At 50.7% G+C, this 24,990-nt stretch overlaps 1 protein-coding gene across 1 annotated transcript; it reads left to right on the top strand.

Annotated features, from left to right (window-relative positions):
* Window positions 1-703: 703 nt before the first annotated feature.
* On the top strand, window positions 704-24,401 carry dis3l (DIS3 like exosome 3'-5' exoribonuclease; the record flags this gene model as incomplete). Its single annotated transcript, XM_080533042.1, has 18 exons — window positions 704-833; window positions 1,467-1,620; window positions 2,729-2,857; window positions 3,177-3,312; window positions 3,811-3,978; window positions 4,636-4,714; window positions 4,938-5,111; window positions 5,477-5,646; window positions 5,862-6,023; window positions 7,378-7,628; window positions 8,400-8,492; window positions 10,094-10,382; window positions 11,342-11,577; window positions 12,031-12,185; window positions 12,292-12,470; window positions 12,702-12,847; window positions 23,098-23,269; window positions 23,850-24,401. The coding sequence occupies 18 exons, from the start codon at window positions 704-706 to the stop codon at window positions 24,237-24,239; spliced, it is 3,213 nt and encodes a 1,070-aa protein (XP_080389168.1). The 3' UTR covers window positions 24,240-24,401.
* Window positions 24,402-24,990: the final 589 nt, after the last annotated feature.

Below are 24,990 nucleotides of genomic sequence, written 5' to 3'. Positions count from 1 at the left end.
TGACGTTCACTCCTTCCTCTCTCCCTAATCTACTCTGGCTCTGTGTCCGACGCGCTAGCGCGACTCGTTTAAATACCAATGACGTCAGCAGCGATCGAATTATAGCCTTTTTTGCCACCCTATGCCACCTGCTATTCCAACCCATTCATAAACAAGCAATGTGATAATGACTTTGATTTTAAACTTTTAAAAGAAAACATAAAAGAACCCATGGCTCTATCATAAAATTATACGTCTTTACAATTAACTTAAATTAGCATAGTGGCAGATAAAGCAGTGCTCAATTGAATGCCCGTCGGGTTGAGTTAAGTTATATTTGGTAAGCTTATAAATTATAGGGCTTATGGAGTGACACTATGGTGCCTGCTGAATTACACAAGCCAGTACATTACTTTTTGGCCTTAAAAAATATACTTCACAAGCTTGATTCATGGTAGAATAAGTTTTTTTCCTAATGTGTTGTTATAATTATACCATTTAATTGTATTTATTATCAATCCATTCTCTCATGATAAATTACACACAAAAAAGCTTGGTGGGTGGATGACGTAAACCCTGACCAGGCGCGTCTGCGCAGTGCGCTTCCTTGATCTGAATGAGATGTTTACTATTTTGGTTTCTATTCCCGCCTGTCAAAATTGCACCGTAACAACAATTACTAAACTACCTCTAATCTGAGTATCGTTTTTTATGACGCTGGATCATGATTAAAACCGAAAAGGTTTTGCATTTGAAGAGTTCCCGCGGGCGGAAGGTTCGTGTTGTTCGGGAACATTATTTGAGAGAACATGTGCCTTGCTACAGTGCTCTCTGCCAGGCGAACTGTGCCAACGGTAAACATTTAATTATATACTCTGCTGAGCATATTGCTCTGGCTGAGCTTTCAAGTAAAGAGCAAGACAGCGTTGCTATTATTTACAATAATATATTTTGCCCAGTTTGCTCTTCTGCTTTTGTCTCAGTGCTTACAGTCGCTCCGCTGAAACAATAACTTGTAGCCTATACAAAGCCAGACTGCCAGGTCAGATGTTTCTCTTTAGTTTCTCTTTAAACAAAAATCAACATGACAGTGTTGTTACTATAACAACCACTGAATACGACAGTTAAATACGACGATAACTCATGCAGGACTAGGTTCATGGTAATCAGACAAGTCTACAATTGCAGACGACTTACACCAGGGGTTCTCAAACTCTTTTGTTGAACAAAAAAACTCAACATTTCCCGTGACCCTAACAACTTCAGTGTCTAATCACCAACACCCTAAAGTCTGCAATACAGGCTAAAGGTGTAACACACAGACATTGTTCATAAACAATTGTCTAGTTTGTCAGTTCATAGAGGTTAGTTAGACTTTCTCAGGGGAACCCAATATTTGCAATCAGGGGTACCCCACATGGGGTCCAAACCCTGCGTTAGGGGAACTGCTGACTCACACCCTCTCTCCTTCTGTTCTGTCCCAACAGATGGAAAGGTCCTCTCAGGGGAGGTGACTCACTATGTGGTGCCGGATGCCGGGGTGGTGAGGGACTACATGGAGATACTGGAGCTCAGGGAGATTCAGGGGGTGGTCTTCACTCAGACCGCCTGCCAGGCTGTCCAGCACAGTCGGGGACGGAGGTACAATCCAGTAACGACCTGTCTACTCAGCTCATGCCAATGACGTATTTATGACAACCGTGGCTTTGTGAGGATAGTGAGTCAGATACTCTTTGGCCAGTTTGTCTGTTAGTGGAGAGCAGTCGAGAGCAGTGAGATGAAATGGTGAGATCTGATGCGATGAAATGATGATTCATTTCCTGGAAATGAATTCAATGGGAATATATTCTTGTCGAAATAACACACTTGAAATGAATAGGGAAATGACATTCCCTAAATCTACTCCCTATTTGTTGTGAATTGTATGCCTGAGTTTTACGTTTAAGTCGTCTGTGTCTGATTGCTTTCTGTGTTCCTTGTCTTTGTCTTTATCTGTTCCTTTACCCGGGCTGCGCCCCGGGCCGATGTAAAAGTTGGATGGGGGGCGCATTATAAATGAAATTAACATAACATAACATAACTTGAGCTGTGGAGGTGGAGGACAAACTAGGTAACCTTTTTTTTAGCATTATCTCTCATGAACCTGTCCTTGAGGGTGGCTAAAGAACATTTAGTCTTTCCTCATTATGCCAAAGGTGTGCTGATGAAGCTGAACTGGATTTAGCCCTGGGTATGGATTAACTCTCCTACGCAGCAACCCTTCCTGATCGACATTATACAGCAGCCTATGTGTTGTTCTTGACAAACTTGATGAATAGTGTAAATAAAAAATTCCCATAAGACCTTTAGCAGCATCCCACTCCGTGTCCTCTTTTTTGCTTACGGCCGGTTTTTAATCTGTTGCGTTGTTAATGTGATGACAATTCACATTTGACTGCGTTTGCCTTCCTTGGTGTAGCTGGTAGAGGCTGTGCTGATGCTGTGTTAGTCGCAGTGCTCCATTCACTCCAATACACAGGAGACCCCGAGCAGGAAGAGCTGAATCAGGAACAGACAAAAAACATGACTCACTCTGTTTCAAGTTTTACCTCTTTAGCTCAATGCTTCACTCTCAGCAACAAATTAGGTGAGAAAAGGTTCAGGGCCTGTGTTTTACCATAGTTTACTGTGATTTACCGTATCACCCGAACTCAAAATGTCCATATTCATGTGAATTAATTATTATTATTTTTTTAATATTTTTGTTCAGGCAGTACAATCGGCTGCGCAGCCTGCTGAAGGACCCCCGCCATGACTGTGTACTGTTTGCCAACGAGTTCCAGGAGTACTCTTACTGCCCCAGGGAGAAGGCAGAGGCCCAGGATAAATGGCAGACCAGGTGAGTGTTCTTCCTCCTCCAACCTACACACACACACATTTCTATAGTTTTCATAGCTGAGATTTGTGTGTCTGTGTGTGTGTGTGTGTGTGTGTGTGTGTGTGTGTGTGTGTGTGTCTGTGTGTATGTGTGTGTGTGTGTGTGTGTGTGTGTGCGCGTGTGTGTGCGTGTGTGCGTGCGTGTGTGCGTGCGTGCGTGCGTCTGTGTCTCTCTGTGTGTGTACGTGTGTGTACGTGCATGCGTGCATGTCTGTGTCTGTGTCTCTCTCTCTCTCTGTGTGTGTGTGTGTGTGTGTGTGTGTGTGTGTGTGTTCTTGCAGGTGTGTGTACCAAGCAGCAGTGTGGTACCATGACCACCTGGCTGGCTTGAAGCCAGTGGTGATGCTAACTGAGGACCAGAGTGCTGTAGCAGAGTACAGCAGCCTCCACTGTGGGGTGTACATGGTCTCCACACAGGTACAACACACCGCTCTCTCAGCCACACTGACCTCCACAGCTCCGCTTATGTCAATCAAACCCTTAGTTGAATTCTAAGTGCTCTAAGATTTTTTTTTATAGAGGTACAGATGGATACCGTCAATGTTTTCTCCAAGGACTGACATTTACATTTAGATTTTTGGCATTTAGCAGATGCTTTTATCCAAAGCGACTTACAAACAAATACATTTGAAGTAAGTGAATCATCTGTCCATCAGTCATTGCAAGAAAAAGTAATCTATGCTAGGGCCAGGGGCCATTGGCAGTTACAATGCTAGGAGGATTTTTATTTTATTTTTCTTTACAGTAGAGAAACTGTAGAGGGGGATGAGGAGGTCTTAGGAGGGACCGTTAAGGTGTAGCCTGAAGAGATGGGTCTTTAGACTGAACTCAAACTTGAGAGCCATGCATCCATGTTCTAGATGCAGTATGTGTGTGGTGCCTGACTGATGTGTTTCTCTTCCCTGGTCATCACAGGACTACCTGCAGAGCTTCTGGCCAGACCTGCAGGCGGCCCAGGACCTGTACTGCTCCATCGCCCAGGCCCTGGTGGAGAGGGAGGGCGAGGGGACAGAGAGGGAGTACACAGAGCACCTGCACGCTGAGGTTCTGGAGGCTGGGATCAAGTCGGGCAGATACATCCAGGTGTGTGTGTGTGTGTGTGTGTGTGTGTGTGTGTGTGTGTGTGTGTGTGCGTGTGCGTGTGCGCGCTTGGTAGCGTGAAAAGGTGTGTGTGTGTGTGTGCGTGTGTGTGTGCATGCGTGTCTTCCATGCTAGCATTCCCGGCTTGGTAAATGTGAAATCCAATTAGTCTCTCCTCAATAGAGCACTTCCCGCCACGGACCATGAAATGAACAGCAGGCTATGGGCCATAGCACGTCTTACATAAACATAGGACTTCTTACATAAAAACACACTCAAATTGCAAAGTGTTTCCTCTACGGCCATTTTGTAGTCCATATAACTAGAGTCTCTGCCAGCGTTAGCAATATGTCCTATCCCTCCAGTGTTTGCCCTTAGGCACAGATCCAAGATCTGCTTACTGGCTTATAATATCATGCTGAGGCACTTGGTAAAACACATAACTGGCCTTGGATCAGTGTCAATAATAATAACAATAATATTTTAGATTTATATAGCGGCTTTCAAGGACGCTTAAACACATTTACAGAAAGACAGTCAGACAGACAAAAACAGAAAACACAGAGACAACGGCAAATAGCTAAACTAGGGGCCCAAAGGCCTTGGTGAACAGGTGGGTTTTGAGAGCTGATTTGACCCCCCCACCCCTTCCCGTTGCAGGGTACGCTGAACGTGAACAAGCACCGGGCACAGCACGAGGCCTTCATCCGTGTAGAAGGCGCCGGCAACAAGAACACAGGTGTGTCTCTGCCAGGACTAGCACACTAGCACGCTACGTCTAAAAAGGGTGTACCAGTACATACACAAACAGCAAACACCATCAGATATAAGCTTGGAATCTCTATTCTCTAATTTACCCTCATAGTAATTGTTATGCAAGCCACTCTCTATTCTCTATAATCTGTCTCTCTCCCTCCCTCCCTCCCCCTCTCTCTCTCCCTCCCCCCCCCCCCCCCCCCCAGAGTTGAACAGTGATGTGCTGGTGTGCGGGGGGAAGAACCGTAACCGGGCCGTGCATGGCGACACGGTTGCCGTGGAGCTGTTGCCAAAGAGTGACTGGCGAGGCCGTAACACAGCGCTGGCGCAAGGACACGCTGAGGAGAAGGCCGGGGAGGAGAGTCAGCCCATGCCCACAGGTAGACCCAGAGTCAGCCCATGCCCTTTTTTCAGTATATATGGTCCCAGGGGGAATCAAACCCACAGCCTAAGCGTTGTAAGCGTCATGCTCGGCTAACTGAGCCACAGAGGACGACAACTCTCTGTCCCTCAATCAGAAAGCAACCCCTTCGTACCCCCTATGCCCCTGTGGCCCGGCCTTTCAGAGGGAAAGATGGAACTTGTAAGCAACCCTGTAGGTCTCTCTCTCTCTCTCTCTCTCTCTCTCTCTCTCTCTCTCTCTCTCTCTCTCTCTCTCTCTCTCTCTCTCTCTCTCTCTCTCTCTCTCTCTCTCTCTCTCTCTCTCTCTCTCTCTCTCTCTCTCTCTCTCTGTCTCCCCCTGCAGGCCGGGTTGTGGGGATCCTTCAGAGGAACTGGCGAGACTATGTGGTGACCTTTCCCCCCCGTGAGGAGACCCAATCACAGAGCAGGAACTCCCAGCGTATCCTGGCCACGCCCTGGGACCAGCGCATCCCCAAGATCCGCATCAGCACCCAGCAGGCCGACGCGCTGCAGGTGAAACACACACACATACACACACACACACACACACACACACACACACCAGAGGAGGCTGGTGGAGGTAGAAATTGGAGGACAAGCTCATTGTAATGCATGGAATGTATTACATGTATGTATGTATGTATGTATATGTTTCATGTGTAAGTCACTGTGTAAGTCACTTTGGATAAAATGTTAGTCTAAATGTAAACGTCCCTCTCTCTGTGTAGGACCACCGGGTGATCGTGCGCCTGGACTCGTGGGAGAGCACGTCCCTGTACCCCAACGGCCACAGCGTCAGGGTCCTGGGGCGGGCGGGGGAGCTGGAGACGGAGGTCCAGACCATCCTCATAGAGAACTCCATCCACGTCCCCCCCTTCTCTGAGGCTCAGGTGAGGCTGGAGGCTGTGTGTGTATGTGGGTGGGTGGGTGACCGTGTGTGTGTGTGTGTGTGTGTGTGCGTGCGTGTGCGTGTGCGTGTGTGTGTGTCTGTGTGTGTGTGTGTCTGTGTATGCATGTATGTACAGTAGGGCTGCACGATTTGGGGAAAAAATCGAATTGCGATTATTTGGACAGATATCGCGATTGCGATTAATTTGCGATTATTATTTTTTTAAATAGCAAAAAAAAAAAAAACGTTTTTGTAAAGTGTGGCCATATCTCCGGCTAGGAAGGTCGTATCAACGTGCAGTTTGTTTGTACGTCTTCAGGGGACTTAGAGGCTCCCTCCTCTAGCACCCCCACAGCCCGAGCTACGAGTGAAAGAACTAAACTTACATTGGGTTGCTTTAAAGTTGGGTTGCTTTAAAATCAAGCTTCAGATTAAAACATGTGATGGAGCATTACTAACCTGACTCAGGTGGTTTGTTTCACACAACCATCTAGGAAAGCTTAATTGGAAGCTGTTTGGAAAAGGGCAGGTACTTTCAAAAAATACTTGGCAGGTGATTGGATGAATCTATCTATTTTCAGAGAGCATTACCACATGATACCATCAAACTACTTCTGCTGAAGCCATTATCCACCATGAATGTTGCTATTGCTAGCTACCGAAACGTGGGCGTTTCACGTGCGATGTTGTTGGTGTGCGTTCATTGACGTTGACGTTCATTGACGTTCACGTTCATTGTTGACGTTCATTGTTGACGTTCATTGACGTTGACGTTCATTGACGTTGAATCCGACGCGCTGTATGACGTATCCCATACGGGTAGTGGTGGTCTAGTGAGTTGGACTTGTGATCGGAAGGTTGTGTGAGTTCAAATCCCGCCTGAAACCACACCACTACTAGTGTGCCCTTGAGTAAGGCACTTAGCCCTCAGTTACTCCAGGGGGAATGTCCCTGTAATTCGTAATTGTAAATCGCTTTGGATTAAAAGCGTCAGCTAAATAGCAAAAAAAAAAAAAAAAAAAAAAAAAATCGCAGGCAAATCGCAGGCTTTGCGATTAGCTAATCGCATAATTTCAAATCGCGATTTCGATTTAAAATCGATTAATCGTGCAGCCCTAATGTACAGTATATGTTGCGTGTGTAAGTCACTGTGTAAGTCATTTTGGATAAAATGTTCATCTAAATGTAAATATAAATTGTGTGTGTGGGAAAAGTGTGTAAGTCACCTTGGTTAAAGGCGCCTGCTGAATGTCTAAAATGTAAATATTCATGTAAATATGTGTGTGTGTGTGTGTGTGTGTGTGTGTGTGTGTGTCCGTGTGTCCGTGTGTCCGTGTGTCCGTGTGTGTGTCAAGCTGCGGGAGATGCCGGTGAACTCCTCCCAGAGCCCCTGGAGGGTGGAGCCGGCCCAGGTGTGTGTGCGGAGGGACCTGAGGGCCTCTCACCTGGTGTTCAGCATCGACCCCCAGGGCTGCGAGGACGTGGACGACACCCTCTCTGTGCGCCCCCTCCCCGGGGGGGACCGGCTGGAGCTGGGGGTCCACATCGCTGACGTCACACACTTTGTCACCGAGGGCTCGCTCACTGACCTGGAGGCACGCGCTAGGTGAGGGGACGAGGAGGAGGAGGATGATGATGATAGTGTTAGTGATAGTGTTGTTCCGATACCATTTTTTGATCCCGATACCGATACCTGACCGTGCAGTACTTGCCGATACCGAGTACCGATCCGATACCGGTTTTTGAAAAGGAAAAAAAAAAAAAAAAAAAAAAAAAAAATTTGGAGACGCATACTCACCTCGATGTAAAATTATTGCTAACACTTAGTCTGGCACTGCTCAAAACCTTTGTAAAACAGGAAAAAATACCAACAGAGAGTGAATACTATAGAACTTTTTTTTATTGTCTACCTGGTATGGTGACAAGAAAATCAACCCCTTATAAAACCTGAAATGTGGCTCTCACAGATGCCAATCAGTGCAATATCCATTTAAGATATAAAACAGTCGTAGTAGTAGTGCAACAGCAAGTGAACATTTACAAACAAAATAACTTTAGTACTTAAAAAAAAAAAAAAAATAAAAATAAATATCGGATTTTTTTTTTGTTAGTACTCGCCGATACCGATACCAGCATTTTTGTGCGTATCGGTGGCCATGCCGATACTAGTATCGGTATCGGAACAACACTAGTTAGTGATGATGATGTTGCTGTTTTTGAGGTTGATGATGATGATGATGATGATGATGATAGAGATAGTGATGATGATGACATTGACAATGTTGATGATGATGATGATGATAGTATGTGAATGCAGTGCCTCACACTACTGGACCTAGGTGTACAGTTTGTGTCACAGTGAACCTCTCTCCCCCAGGGCCACTACCTACTACCTGGCAGACAGGAGGTACGACATGCTGCCTGCTGTCCTCAGCGCTGACCTCTGCTCTCTGCTGGGAGGGGTGGACCGGTGAGTCCACTAGAATACATGTTACTACTATGATATAATACATGTTACTACTATGATATAATACATGTTACTGCTATGATATAATACATGTTACTACTATGATATAATACATGTTACTGCTATGATATAATACATGTTACTACTACTATGATATAATACATGTTACTGCTATGATATCATACATGTTACTGCTATGATATCATACATGTTACTGCTATGATATCATACATGTTACTGCTATGATATCATACATGTTACTGCTATGATATAATACATGTTACTGCTATGATATAATACATGTTACTGCTATGATATCATACATGTTACTGCTATGATATAATACATGTTACTACTATGATATCATACATGTTACTGCTATGATAGAATACATGTTACTGCTATGATATAATACATGTTACTGCTATGATATAATACATGTTACTGCTATGATATAAGAATTAATAATAATAATAATTTATTAAATGTATATAGCGCTTTTCCAAGGCTCAAAGACGCTGACAATATAGGATACACGTGGGGAGACATAAAAACAACAAGTAACAACAACAAGTAACATGGAACACAGAGTCAGCGAACGGGGAGGGGGGGGGGTGGTGTAGAGTCCGGTGTTGATGTTGCTGGGAGCCTCGATGGATGTGGCGGCGGCAGCGGAGAATGCCTGCCTTGGTGGCAGCAGCAGCAGTGAGGCGATGGTTGTGGTTCAGTGAGTGTAGGTGAGACGAGAGAAGGGCAGGGGGAGGTGGGGGGCAGGTGAGATGGCCGGGAGTCCAGGGCAAGACGACAGGCAGTGGACCAGAGCGACAGCGCGGTGCCGCCGTTGCCGTTGTCATCTGTATTGCCAGCCTGGGACCCAACCCGCGCGGCCGGCCAGCCTAGCCGTGCCATGCCAGCGACCAAATCGCGCAGCAGTGAGTGAAGGCTGGGAAGGACCGACACTCACCTGCGGAGATGGCAACCCCCGAACCGGGGAGGGAGCGGTGGCTACCTCCCGGGACGAGGGTAATAGCACAGCACGGCCAGGCCAGCGATGTCTAAGAGCGGCGCGCAGCGGGTCGGTCGGCAACACAGAGCCGGGGGACAGGAACGGTGAGGCGGTGAGTACTGCAGTCCGGTAGTGAAGGCGGTGAGTACTGCAGTCCGGTAGTGAAGGCGGTGAGTACTGCAGTCCGGTAGTGAAGGCGGTGAGTATTGCAGTCCGGTAGTGAAGGCGGTGAGAGGCGGGAGATGGCGGGGGGGAAGGCAGCGGAGGTCGGCGGGACAGGATACAAAAAGGATAAGACAGGATACAAAAAGACAGGATACAAAAAGACAGGACAGGATACAAAAAGACAGGATACAAAAAGACAGGAGACAGGACCGGGAAACAGAAGCGGCAGTCACAACGCGGACGCCAGCGTGCTCTGAACCCGGAAAAACAACTACGGGAAACGCAACAGGACAAACATGTTACTGCATGATTAATGTTTAACTAGGTTGTGTGTGTGTGTGTGTGTGTGTGTGTGTGTGTGTGTGTGTGTGTGTGTGTCTCTGTGTCTGTGTCGTGTGTGTGTGTCTCTGTGTCCGTGTGTGTGTCTGTCCAGGTACGCCATGAGCGTGTTGTGGGAGCTGGACGCCTGCTCCCTGGCGGTCAGCAAGGTGTGGTACGGCCGCACCCTGATCCGCTCCTCCTACCAGCTCCACTACGAGCTGGCCCAGTCCCTCCTCAACGGGGAGGGGGCCGTGGTCCCGGAGCTGGCCCAGCTAGGAGCCTCGGAGCGGGACGCCAAGCTGGCCCAGCTCACCCAGGCTCTGGAGACCCTCACCCACGTGGCCCGGCACCTCCGTGCCCAGAGAGACAAGGGAGGAGCCCTGGAGCTGGAGGGGGTGGAGGTCAGAGTCTGTTTGTTGGTTTGGGTTCTATCCCCTGACCCTAAACGCAAGGCACAGCCACACACCCAACCACAGTTCTACTCCCCCCCTACCATTCATCATGTAGCTGCGTTTGGAGGGTGGAGAAATCGACTTTGACAGCAGAAAGCGCTGGACCGATTTCTTTAAAAAATAATTAGCACAAATAGATGCTTGTGCTGTCGGTTTTTTTCCCGCTGGCTGAAATTACGATCCCACAGCGATGACAAGCACATGAAAGTAAAGAGGAGAAAGCATAATAGTTTATAGGTGTTTATTTTTTGTGGAGTCGGAAAAAGTTGCTGTTATATTCACTTCAAATGATTACAAAGTAAAAGGCTCAGAAATGAATAGCTACCAAAATGTCAACACCCGTTTTTTAAGTAGTACTTTGATCTCGCAAACGCCGTACATTCTGTTGACGTAAATGAAATCTAGAGCTGGCCGTCTTCATTGTAAACCGAGGGGGATATCCGTGGTGGATGAATGTAGTCTCTTAATTGCTGTAATGAATGATTAATGAGGCCCGTCTGGAGGAGCCATCTAATGGAGATGTGAGGTGGGCGAGGTGTTCTGGTTGGACTGACTGAGTTCATCATGCTCATTAATTAAATTGGTGTATCTGTTATCAACAATTCTGATATCCCCCCCCCGCCCCCTCTCTCACTGACGTGCTGGATAGAACTTAGCAAATCCCTGTAAATACAGTCAACTTCGTTGTCTGGTGCCTTGTACTCTGCCATGACAATAAACTTCAATCTAATCTAATCTAATCTAAAAAAATCCGATGTATCTATTCTGTTCAGTTGTAATTTATGACATTGTTGTATCTGTTGAAAGGCCCTTCCCCCCTCACTGAAGTGCTGGATAGAACTTTGTAGAATACAGCAAATCCCTGTAAATGATGTATTATTGTTATGATTCTGACGTATCGTGTCCAGGTGAGGGCCCAGCTGGACGACCAGGGGAACATCACGTCCCTGGTGCCCCGGCAGCCCCTGGAGGTGCACGAGACGGTGGCAGAGTGCATGATCTACGCCAACCACTGGGTGGCGCGCAAGATCCAGGAGAGCTTCCCCCAGCAGGCCCTGCTACGCCACCACCCGCCCCCCCGCCAGGCCTTCTTCAGCCAGCTGACGGACAGCGCCTCCGCCCGCGGCTTCTCCATAGACACCAGGTGCTGTTCCCTCTTCCGTTAAGATTAGATTAGAGTAGATTAGATTAGATTCAATTTAATTGTCATTTCAGAGTACAAGTACCAGACCAAAGAAATGCAGTTTAGCATCTCACTAACTCACACATGGTCTGCAGATCTCACACACCCTGTAGCTGTCCACCACCACCGGTCTGTAGTGTAGCTGATGGATCACACTCAACCTCTTCTGATTGTACCAGGGGAGGCTGGGGGAGGCAGAAATCGGAGGACGGGCTCATTGTAATACATAGATGCACATGTTTGATAGATGAAGGTGTATACGGGGTGGTGTGCCAGACTAGAAAACATTTTTTAAATAATTCTCCATTGAGCATAGACTTCAGTCCTGTACTAGGCTTAATTTGTGTCCAGGAAACCAGCCCTAGGAGTGTTTACAGTACGCAGTGATGTGATTGGCTGATTCTGCTCCACCAGGTCCAACAAGGCCCTGGCTGACTCCCTGGACCGGGCCGTGGACCCCCAGGACCCCCTGGTGAACCGGCTGCTCAGAGTGATGGCCACCCAGGCCATGTCCAACGCTCTCTACTTCTCCACCGGAGCCTGCTCCGTGGACCAGTACTATCACTATGGTAACGTCCGATGACTCTCCTCAGTGGAGTCATACTTCTTAATATGATCAGATTCATCAACAGAAAAAAGAAAAAAAGTAAAGGTCTGATGTTTCTCTCTCGTCAGGTCTGGCCCTGGACCGCTACACCCACTTCACCTCGCCCATCCGTCGCTACGCCGACATCGTCGTCCACCGCCTCCTCAGCGCCGCCCTCGATCTGGAGCAGGGGGCGGGCCCCGGCAAGGCCTCGGCCAGTAACAAAGAGCTGGAGGAGCTGGTTCAGCAAATCAACAATAAGAACAGGGTCAGTAGTGCCGGTTACGCTTGGCCTCAGCCCTGACATCTGCCATAGTGTTAGCAGACACAGACCGTTGATGTGGGGGGAGCTACCTTGTTTTGCGACCTTGTTACCTTGTGAATAGGAGAACCTTTGAGTGAGTTCCACCTCTTCTTCTGTGAGAACGGTAATGGCCTTCCTGAAATCTGCACCTCTAACCTCTGACCTGTGTGACCCCCCCCCCCTCGCCCCCCTCAGTCAGCGCAGCATGCCCAGAGGGAATCCACAGAGCTGTTCCAGTGTCTGTTCTTCAGAGACAAAGACCCCCAGACTGACCCCCGCTGTGTGGCCGACGCTGTCATCTACGCCGTACGGGCCAACGGCATGCTGGTCTTCATCCCACAGTAAGATAATAATAATAATAATATATATACCAATAATAAATGCCATTTAGCTGATGCTTTTATCTAAAGCGACTGACATTGCAGCGAGTGCATACTTTTTCAGTATATATGGTAACCCACAACCTTTTTTGTTTAACAGTTTTTATTGGTCTTTCAAATGAGTCAACACTGGGGATGGGAATCGAGAACCGGTTCCAGTTGAGAACCGGTTCCAAATTGTTGGATGTGTCGGAATCGTATGTCTCCGAGGTTATCGATTCCTCTTATCGATGCCGGCATGTTTTGCGCATGCGTGGACAGTTGCGCATTGCAAAAACTTGTGCGTCCAAAGCATGGCTTCATTTCACAAAGAAAAATGACAACATTGCCACTTGTAACATCTGTAAAATGATCATTTCAAGTAAGAGGGGGAACACCAGCAATAAACATCTTTCGATGCAACATGGGCTAAAGGAATGCCATGTTTTTACACTCTACACACTACTTCCCATGTGAGCAATACGTCTGTTACTGAGGGTAAATATCATATTGTAGGAGTCACAAAGGAACAAAGGAATCTGAGACTTAGGTTGCAGTGAAAACACAGTGTCAGATTCAACTAATCTAACTATATACACATGTAAAAACACATATGGACATTCACTTATAGATACAGTATATACATGTATTAACATCCATACACGCCTATTGTACCCATCCCTTCATACACATAGCTAAACACATACACGCCCACATAGAAACACCCATAGCACATAGCATACACGCATAGCACACAGGCACTCCCACACACAGGGTATACATGCATACGCATAGCACACAGAAAAAGAGAAAAGGGCACCAAAGCAGTGGTAACAGTAATAAAAAATAAAAGAGTAGCATTATGTATGCATAGGATATATCAAACATTTCCTCATTTAAGTCCGTCAGAGTGTCTTGTGCTCAAGTCCAAGCCTACGCATCCATATGAATGGGGGCACATATAGAAAGAGGAGATTGAAATAATAAAGTACCGTTGTAGCAGTCTCTAGGCACAGAGGGAGATCGACACAGAGGAATGGTACAGAATATGAGTTTATTTAGTACAGCACAGCTCAGCACCGTCACTGACGTGCTGAGCGAGTCTTTTCCCCCCCGCTGCTTCTCCCTTTCGGGACCCGCTCCGTCCGCTGCTGGCAGAGCCCTCGCTCTCGCCCCGCTATTCCGCTCCTGGCGGAGCCCTCGCTCCCGCCCCGCTAGTCCTCCCTTTCGGGACCCGCTCCGTCCGCTGCTGGCAGAGCCCTCGCTCTCGCCCCGCTATTCCGCTCTTGGCAGAGCCCTCGCTCTCGCCCCGCTAGTCCTCCCTTTCGGGACCCGCTCCGTCCGCTGCTGGCAGAGCCCTCGCTCTCGCCCCGCTATTCCGCTCCTGGCGGAGCCCTCGCTCCCGCCCCGCTAGTCCTCCCTTTCGGGACCCGCTCCGTCCGCCCGGCTCCCTGCACCTCACCCCCTTTCGGGGTCTCGTGCGTCCTCGCCGCGGCTCTCTCTCTCTCTCGGTCTCTCCGTGTCTCCGTGCGGCAGGTACTTCCTGCCCTACTCATCTCCCGAGGGAACAAACACACACAGGTTAAATAGACCAGTGGAACAATGAGTCTGATCACTGACACCTGTCCGTAATCAGCCCATCATTCCCCTCCAATGGCAGTCTAGCTCCCTCTGCAGGCCAGAACGCGCCATGTTCCCCACACATCCCCACCGCCAGTTTCGAGGCCGGGGATACAACCGGCCGATAGCCTACTCCCCCCCCCCATCACGGGAGAGGAAGTCGGCCACGACCATCTGCGTCCCCGGCCTGTGAACCACCGTGAAGTTGAAGGGCTGCAACGCGAGGTACCACCGGGTGATCCTCGCGTTGGTGTCCTTCATGCGGTGGAGCCACTGTAGGGGAGCATGGTCGGAGTAGAGGGTGAACGAGCGCCCCAGCAGGTAGTACCGGAGGGCGCCGACCGCCCACCGAATGGCCAGACACTCCTTCTCCACCGTGCTGTACCTGCCCTCCCGCTCCGACAGCTTTCGGCTCAGGTACAGCACCGGACGGTCGAATCCCTCCACCTGCTGGGTCAGCACCGCCCCCAGCCCTCTATCCGACGCGTCTGTCTGCAGAGAAAAAGGAATGTTAAAGTTAGGAGCATACAAGACTGTCTCCCCACAGAGGGCGTTCTTAATCCCATCGAACGCTACTTGGCATCGCTCACTCCATTGGACCGGATCCGGGGCCCCCTTCCGGGTGAGGTCGGTAAGGGGGCTGGCCAGCTCCGAGAACCCCGGCACAAACTGCCGGTAGTAGCTGGCCAGTCCCAGGAACCGCCTCACGTCCTTCCGGGTCCTGGGCCGCGGGGCGGCGGCGATCGCAGTGGTTTTGTCCACCTGCGGTCGCACCTCCCCGCCGCCCAGGATGTACCCCAGATACCGGATCTCCCCCCGCCCGATCACGCACTTCGCCGGGTTCGCCGTCAGCCCCGCCTGCCTCAGCGACTGTAGTACCGCAGCCACCCTCTGCATATGCTGCGGCCAGGTGTCCGCATAGACGACAATGTCATCTACGTACGCCGCAGCATACGCAGAGTGCGGCCGCAGAATGCGGTCCATCAGACGCTGAAACGTGGCCGGGGCCCCAAACAACCCGAACGGAAGCGCGGTGAACTGGAATAACCCCCGCGGGGTAGAGAATGCCGTTTTTTCCCGGGCTACCGACGATAATGGTATCTGCCAGTACCCCTTCGTGCAATCCAATGTTGTGTAATATTTAGCCGTGCCAAGCCGGTCCAGGAGCTCGTCGACCCGGGGCATAGGGTAGGCATCGAATTTAGACACCGCGTTCACCCGTCTATAGTCCACACAGAACCGTACAGACCCATCGCGCTTTGTCACCAGCACGATGGGGCTGCACCAGTCGCTATGCGACTCCTCGACCACGCCCAGTTTTAGCATAGAGTCTAATTCCCGGCTCACCACGTCTCGTTTGTGAGCCGGCAGCCTGTATGGCGGCGTACGTACCGTAACCCCCGGTGGCGTAACTATCTGATGCTCTATGAGGCGAGTACGACCGGGTATAGGGGAGAACACATCTGCGAACCTATGTTGCAATCGATCAACGTCCGCCCGCTGGTTCGCCGAGAGATGGTCGCCTACGCAGGCCGGGGCGCTAGTACTCGTTTTTGGGACCTCCGGCCCGAACTCATCCTGCTCGGGAAGTAGCGTCACCAGGGAAACAGGGACCACGTCGTTCCATTTTTTTAATAGGTTAATGTGGTATATTTGCGTGCAATCCCCTCTATCCGACCGCACTATCCGACCGCTCTCGCCCCGCTATTCCGCTCTTGGCAGAGCCCTCGCTCTCGCCCCGCTAGTCCTCCCTTTCGGGACCCGCTCCGTCCGCTGCTGGCAGAGCCCTCGCTCTCGCCCCGCTATTCCGCTCCTGGCGGAGCCCTCGCTCCCGCCCCGCTAGTCCTCCCTTTCGGGACCCGCTCCGTCCGCCCGGCTCCCTGCACCTCACCCCCTTTCGGGGTCTCGTGCGTCCTCGCCGCGGCTCTCTCTCTCTCTCGGTCTCTCCGTGTCTCCGTGCGGCAGGTACTTCCTGCCCTACTCATCTCCCGAGGGAACAAACACACACAGGTTAAATAGACCAGTGGAACAATGAGTCTGATCACTGACACCTGTCCGTAATCAGCCCATCATTCCCCTCCAATGGCAGTCTAGCTCCCTCTGCAGGCCAGAACGCGCCATGTTCCCCACAACCGTTATAAATAATTATATAATAATAATAATAATACATAAATAAGAAAGCAATAAAGCAAATATGTATTGAAAGGATTTCAACAGAGCTCTTCCGGAATGCAACCTACTCCGCCCTTAGACAATCCGAAAGTCCTCGAACCCACAAACCTAAGCGTTGTTAGCGCCACGCTCTACCAACTGAGCCACAGAGGACCACTGATCCATAGTGGACGTTAGGACACAGTACAGTCCTAACAAATACGATGGTGAATTGTATTGTATACAGCCTGAAAATGCTTTATCCTGAATGAAACAATAGTCACTTTCTAATGTTCCGCATAGTCTTACAGTGACATTGCTGGTGCATACACAACACAACATCGTTTAATGTTTAGTGTGCACAGACACCACCACGTTATAGTACGATAGTTATGGAGATAGACTCCAGTTCTATGAGTGGAGCGGAGCCCCATAGGGGAGCTCTGCTCCTATTGGTTTACCCGCTACCTAAAGTAGCCAATGACTGAATTTTTCAATGTCTGCGCCCGCCTGGGGTGCTATATAAAGGGGCGTCCTTCGCTCCCTCATTCTCCCAAACATATACAAAACAGCCGGGTTTGAACGAGTCGAAGTGGGCCAGCAGCCCTATGGGGCTCCGCTCCACTCATAGAACTGGAGTCTATCTCCATAACTATCGTTCTATATCGTGGAGCTCCGCCCCATAGGGGAGCTCTGCTCCTATTGGTTTAGGCGGAGCGAGCGAGGCCAAATGTACCCCCACTGAGACTATTAATCCGAAAACAATCTCAGCGGCACCCGGAGCTGACCACTGATGTTGGTTCAAGACAACCTTAAAAAGTTGGCCCAACCCACACCGAGTCTGCTCCACTGATCTAGCCCTTACGTGAGCACGCAGGGTCGTAGATCTAACGGAACATGTCCTGGAGGAGGTCCCCTCCCCAGGCACATCCGTAATCATCCTGACAGCACTTGAATAGCCTCCCCAACCAGGGTAATCCAAGTGCCATCCCCACTACATCAGTCCTCAGCAAACTGAGGACCGAATGAGAAAAGGATGACGAAGAAATATCACTTACCTAACCCTTACGTTGGGTTGTTGATCTAACCGAACATGTCCTGGAGGAGGGTCCCCTCTCCAGGCACATCCGTATTCATCCCGACAGCACTTGAATAGAATCCCCATGACCAGGGTAATCCAAGTGCCCTTCCCACAACATCAGTCATCAGCAAACTGAGGACAGAATGGGAAAGGATTGAGGAAGAATATCACTGACCTAACCCTTACGTGAGCACGTAGGGTTGCTGATCTAACGGAACATGTCCTGGAGGAGGGTCCCTTCCCCAGGCACATCCGTATTCATCCTGCCAGCACTTGAATAGAATCCCCATGACTAGGGTAATCCAAGTGCCTTCCCCACTACATCAGTCATCAGCAAAACTGAGGACCGAATGAGAAAAGGATGAGGAAGAAATATCTTTCAAGTAATACCGTACAAAAGGTGATGGCGACGACCAAGACGCCGCCTCACATATCTCCTCCACTCCCACTCCCCTGAGAATGGCCACTGATGTGGCCATGCCCCTGGTGGAATGAGCCCGAATGCCAGTCGGCACAGGCTGCCCCTTCGATTCGTATGCGAGGCTAATAGCCTCGCAAATCCAATGGGACAGCCTCTGCTTCGAGAGTGGTGCCCCGGCTTTCTGTCCGCCGTAGCAGATCAGAAGCTGGGGAGAAGATCTCAGTCCTGCCGTGCGCTTCACATATTGTGCCAACGTAATTTACAATGTAAACGCCTCTCCCTCTCTCCGTCGTGAGGAGGAGGAAAAAAGGCGCTCAGAGCACAGCTCTGAACCCTAAACCCACGATTAACCTTAGGGATAAAAGCCGGGTTAGGGCGTAACACAGCTTTTGTTTCGTCATCAGATATGATCAAACAATCTGCCCGTGTCGAGAGAGCACATAAATCACTCACTCGCTTAGCCGTAGTCAAGGCGAGGAGTAGACTCGTCTTGAGAGACAATAAACGCAACAACACAGTGTCAATGGGTTCGAATGGGGGCACGCACAGCGCCTCTAGCACAATCGACAGGTCCCATTTTGGCATTAGAGTCCTAAGAGGGCGTCTAAGCCTACACACTCCAGTCAAAAAACGCTTAACCAGCGAATGACTGAACAGTGTCGTTGTCGCAAAACCCTCATGACAAGCTGAGATGGCAGCCGCGTAAACTTTAATAGTTCCCGCCGCCAATCCCTTGTCAAACAGCGACTGTAAGAAGCACAAGAACGTTTCGACCCGACAGCAGACTGGGTCAACGTCCTGTCCCTCACACCACTGTGTAAACACTCGCCAGCGCGCCGCATATCCCTTTGCAGTGGATTGCGCGCGCGCACTCTGAATGGTCTGAATGACCGCGTCTGTCAGACCCCTGCGTTCTAACAAATCCCTCTCAGTAACCAGGCCATGAGGGGGCCCCCCATCATAGGTGGCCCCCTCACCAAGCCTCTGGCCTGAGAGAGTGCATCTTGTCGATGAGGTATGGGCCATGGGTCCTCTACCAACATCTCCATCAGTTCCGGAAACCACGGGGCTCCGGGACGGTCCGGGGCTACAAGAATTAACTCTAGCCTCTCTGACCTCACTCGTGCCAACAGTGGGAGGATAGATGTCAGGGGTGGGAACGCGTATAACAGGACCCTCGGCCATGGGTGGTGTGCGAATGCATCGACTCCCAATGGCGGGTTGTCCTGTTCGCGCAGGGAGAACCAAAGGCGACACTGCGCATTCGTCCGGGACGCAAACAGATCCACTTCTGCTTGCCCGAACCGTGCCCAAATCAGAGACACAATGGAGGGTGCTAACCTCCAGTCGTCGTCCCTCGGGCCTCCCCGTGATAACAGATCTGCTCCTTCGTTGAGCAGACCTGGAATGTGGAGAGCTTTTAGCGAACTCAGGTGTGTGACAGCCCACAGCCATATATCTGTCGCTAGGCGATGAAGTGACGCTGAGCGTACTCCCCCTTGACGATTGATGTATGCTACTGTTGTCCTGTTGTCGGATCTGACTACCACGTCCAGATCCTTTAACACTGGGGCAAAATGAAGTAGCGTTAACTTCACCGCCTCGAGTTCCAGCAGGTTGATGTGACGGGGACCGTCTTCCTGCCACCGAACCTGCCTGACACACTCCTCCCCACCCAGTCAACGACGCGTCCGTGAAGACTGGGTAGTGGGATGCCGGTCTGCCCATGGCGACTCCGCGCGCGATGACGCGCGGGTCTCTCCAGTAGCTCAGGTCGGTCTTGACCGATCTCGGTATTACAATCAACTTGCGACGGTGTCTCACTGGATCCAGTCGCAGTCGTGCGAACCACCTCTGCAGCCTGCGCATGTGTAATAGGCCTAAGGGGACCACTACATGGGCTGCAGACATCATTCCTAGTAAGGACATCATTGACAGAGCGGTGATTGTATTTGTCACTCGACATACCCGGAGAGCTGACGTCAGTGTCGCTCTCCGTGGTGCCGATAAACTGGCCCTCATCTTGGCAGTATCCAACTGAATGCCTAGATAGGAAAACTGTTGAGCTGGCCACGGAGCACTCTTTGTCCAGTTGACAGCTAACCCCAGCTGAGTGAGGTGCTGCACCAGTGAGGTTGCGTCCCGAATGGCTCGATTTGGGCATTGGGCCAAGACCAGTAGGTCGTCGAGATAAGCTAATATGCGTATCCCGTTTCGCCTCAGTGGTTCGAGTGCTGTCTGCACGCATTTGGAGAAAGTTCGAGGAGCAAGCGCGTACCCGAAGGGCAGGCGCGTGTACTCGTAAACCTTCCCTTGGAAGGCAAAACGTAGAAATTTCCTGTGCCTCTCTGTGATCGGCACATGAAAATACGCGTCCCTCAGGTCTATGCTGATTCCGTAGTCGCCTTTCTGTATACAAGACAGAAGGCGCCTCGTCGTCAACATACGAACGGGGCGTTTCGCCACTCTCTCGTTGAGGACCCTTAAATCTAGTATGGGTCTCATGCCTCCGGATTTCTTTGGGACAAGGAAATACGGGGAGTACCACCCCATGTCCCACTGGTCCCTCGGAACCATTGTCACTGCGCCCTTTGTTAGGAGATTCGTAATCTCCTCCTGGAGCGCACGTGTTTTTATCGGGCAGGACAAAACAGTCTCTCTCACGCCCCTGAAGGGCGGAGGAGGCTGAATGAACTGTACTGCATATCCCCTCCTCAATGTCCTGTCCAGCCAGCCCGACAGAATACCTGCCCCTTCTAGCCATTCTGCATAGCGCAACGACAGCGGCTGGGCCGTCTGTTGTGGTGCAGTCGACAGAAAAAGCTTGAATTTCTGTATGACCCCAGCCGCCGCTGCACACCGAGGAGGTGGCACAGCCCAAGGTGGGGTCATTTCGAAAGGGATGGGCTGCCGTCTGTAAAGAGTGTTTGCTATGTGTAACAATGCCCTTTATTGACGCAGGTTTATTATGTCTGATAATCAAAGAACCGGCCGCACGCTCATGAGCTGGGCCAGATCCTGATAGACATGGAGGGGTTATTGATGTAAATAACGATCCCTCTATACGGCTACAGACAGGGGTGTTTAACCCTGTTTGTGACGTGATAGGGGTAAGTCTGTTAGGCAGAGAGCTGGCCACACGCTGGTACGCTGGGCCAGTCTCCGCTTCGTTTCTAACCGGTAGCGATTGGACCACGCTCCGACAAGGCAGGCGGGTCTCCGCTCCGGTAGATAACATGGGAAAATCACCTTTACTGAAAAAGTAAGGTGGGGATTTTCCTTCTTTTACCTCTTTATGAGGTAGCAGCCATGAAGAGGAAAACGGTGGTGGGGTCATTACCGACCCCTCCGCCAGTGAAACCGGGCCACGCTGCCGTGGGGGGCCGTAGTGGGCCCTCCGAGTGGTCAGCGGCGGGGGCTGGGGATGCCGAGTGGGGCATGGCTCCGTCTGTAGAGGTGGAGCCAGTGCCGCATCACACCGAAACCTCCGTTTCGCAGCCGTTGACGGTCCAGTCGTCACCACGGCGGAAGAAGAAGAGGTGGAGGGTCGCTGGAGGGGGAGGTGGCTGGCAAGGTGCCTCTTAGCCTCCTCCATCGCGGCCAGGCGCACCGTCAAGGTGTCCATGGCGGGACCGAATAGCCCTTGTCTCTCTATTGGAGCATTCAGTAGGGCCATCCGGTCCGCCCCGGTCATGGTGGTGAGAGACAGCCACATCTGTCGCTGCTGCACCACCGCGTTTGCCATCAGGCGACCCCCACAAACCGCGACGCCCTGGGCCAGGTACATCGTCGCGGCACTGAGCTTGCTCAGAAGTACCGTCTCCGCTGCAGACAAACCGTAGGGTCGGTCTGTGGTGATTTTCGCAATGGCGGCGTTAAACACGGCGATGTTATTCGCCGCTGCCGCCGCCTGCGCACCGAGAGCGTAGCTCTTGTCTACCAGGGTGGCGTTAAACCTGTCACGCTGGTTGGGCGGCATAGGTTTGTTAGGCACCGACCAGGCGCTGGACCCCGGTACCAAGTAGGCGGCTAGCGCTGGTTCGAGCGGCGGGGAGCCGTTGGTCATCCCCTCCGCGAGCCCCTCCACTCTGGTAAAGGGCAAGAACGCCTTCACTGGCGCCCTGCCTGTGAGTGGTTCTCCCCACTTGTCCTCCACGAACTTATCTAAGCCCGGGAGGACAGCGTTAGGAGGTTGGTCCTGTCGCTTCGCCCTTTTTCCGTAAAACAGGTCCTTCTCCCAGAAGGACTCCGTTGGGGGAGGGGAGGTGGGACGGGGAATTGCCAACACGCCTGCCGCAGCTTCCAGGAGGCCCTGGAAGTCGTGGCGGAGTGATGGGGGGGCGAGGGCGGGGAGCACGTGCTCTACCTGCCGCTCGCTCTCATCAGAGCTTTCTGATTCTGACACCGGCACCGACCACTCAGTTGGGTGAGGGCGGCGTGATGTCAGGGCCGGCTGAGCGGGCGGGACCATCCCTACTTGGGGAGGTGCCTGCCCAGAACGCCGTTCTTGCTTGTCCTCCGCTGCTAGAAAATCGCAGCGGCAGGTGTCCCGGAGGAACTTCTTCGTGGTCGGCGGCGGACGATCCATCGCTGAAGGGAAAAGTCTCCTCCGCTGAAAAGTGTCCTTCGCTGCTTGGAAGTCGCAGCGGCAGGCGTCCCGGAGGAACTTCTCCATAGGCGGCGGACGATCCATCTTGAAGGGAAAAGTCTGGCGGGTCCTCCAGTCTTTGTAGTCGTCCTTCTCAGTCTTCAGATATAAACCCGTGCTGAACTTTTTGGGAGAATGAGGGAGCGAAGGACGCCCCTTTATATAGCACTCCAGGCGGGCGCAGACATTGAAAAATTCAGTCATTGGCTACTTTAGGTAGCGGGTAAACCAATAGGAGCAGAGCTCCCCTATGGGGCGGAGCTCCACGATATAGAACAGTTTACTGACACTTGTGGTTGTGTTGTTCCCAGATACGGCCTGAAGGGGGCGGTGTATCTGAAGAACCGCGAGGGCCAGGTGGTGAGTGTGAGACAGGGCGGGAGCTGTGAGTGGGAGACTGGCTCTCTACACAGGTACCTGGACCACATCAGCACCGTCACCAGCTCTGGAACATCCACCTTCAGCCTGTTCGACCACGTCACTGTGAGTCAATCTCAAATGCTTTATAACAAAAACGAATTAAGACAATATTTACAACTAATTAAGACAATTAATTATTGTCTGCTAATTGTTTGGATACTGCTAACTGTATCCTGTCTTATTTGTCACTTATGTCACTTAAAGATTTTTTTTAAATTACTCACTTATGTCACTTAAAGATTTTTTTTAAATCTTGAATTATGCCTATTGCCTTATTTTCTTCAGAATCAGAATTGCTTTTATTACATCAATGTACGGGTACACAGAGTAAAATTGTTGGGTTCAGGTTCATTCGACATTGGCATTGCAGCAGAATACAGAATCAATAATTGTGCTGTAATGTGAGGAACCGAAGCCTAAGAATGTTACTCTCTTACACTTGTGTAATGTGACGTAAACAATACAACTTGAAACTTGAAACTTAAGACTCAAACCACCCAACTAATGGTGGCAGCTATTTCCTTTAAATGAGACAAAGACAGTTGGTCGTCTGATCTTCCAAGCGGGCGTTGATCACCATCACACTTAAACGATCAGACGATCCCCGTCGTTGTCTCACACCTGTTTCCTCTTCCTCCCCCAGGTGCGTATTTCTGTGCAGCCGTCGCGCTGCCACTCCGACAACCTCCACCTGGAGGTGATCAGCAACAAGCCCCACCTGACACCTGCCTCCACCCAGAACCAGCCCCTCCAGCCCCAGCCCCAGCCGCAGGCACCCCAGGCCCGGGGCCGCTCCCAGCTGGTCCAGGAGGTGGTGCGTCTGGCAGAGGAGGCCTCTCAGCAGGCTGAGGAGAAGGCCCGGGCCCCTAAGCTCTCCAGGGAGGAGAGGGAGTTCCGTCAGAGCAAAGCCCCCAACCTCTACTCTCTCCTGGAGGAGATCCGGGAGCTGGCCCTGCTGGACCTGTCTGGTTCCGGATGTGGAGGCGGCGGTGGGCCGGGTACAGCGCCGCAGCCCTGCCCCACATCAGCCTAGACAATATTTACACAGACTCCGGCCTAGGTCCCAGCTAAGAAGGTCACACTTACTTCACTTGACAGCTTAAAAGGTTCAACAAACCTTACAACTTCATTGTGTGTTTAAGCTCTTAAACACAATTGTATTGGCAGGGCCTCTGCCTAGCCACGAAGAGAAGGAAAGGTGGTAGGGGTAGGGATAAACACGTGTAAATGTATTTCCTAATAAACTTCAGACGGTTGGACATGTATGATGAAGCGGACTTGTACATAATAGTGGTCACATGACCTACTGACACACATTAAGTCATTATCAAAAGATAATACGAATTGTATGATCGATAATGATTTGTTCATCCCTGCGGGACAGATACCTGATCCTTGAGTAAGAATGCCAATATGCTATGTCCATGCATGAGTTAACACATTTACATTTTAACTATTTAGGAGAAGCTTTTATCCAAAGTGACTTAGAATTACAATAAGGGACAGTCTCCCTAGAGTAACTTAGGGCTAAGTGCCTTACTCAAGGGCACACTAGTGGTGGTGTTCCCAGGTGGGATTTGAACTCATGACCTTCTGATCAGCAGTCCAACTCACTATCCATAATAGGCCAGCACCACCCCACCTAGGCCACCACTACTCCTACAAGAAATCGTGAGGAGTATGGTTCAATACCTGATGTTCATAACTTGAGTCAACGTGTTGTCAAATATGCAGATGAACATGAATGTGAACCGTGTGAAAACCTAGTCATGAGTTTGTCATGC

This window comes from Nansenia antarctica, assembly GCF_963989245.1.
Source record: "Nansenia antarctica genome assembly, chromosome: 5".
NCBI classification, from domain to species: Eukaryota; Metazoa; Chordata; class Actinopteri; order Argentiniformes; family Microstomatidae; genus Nansenia; species Nansenia antarctica.
This window is presented reverse-complemented; position numbering and strand designations above follow the sequence as displayed.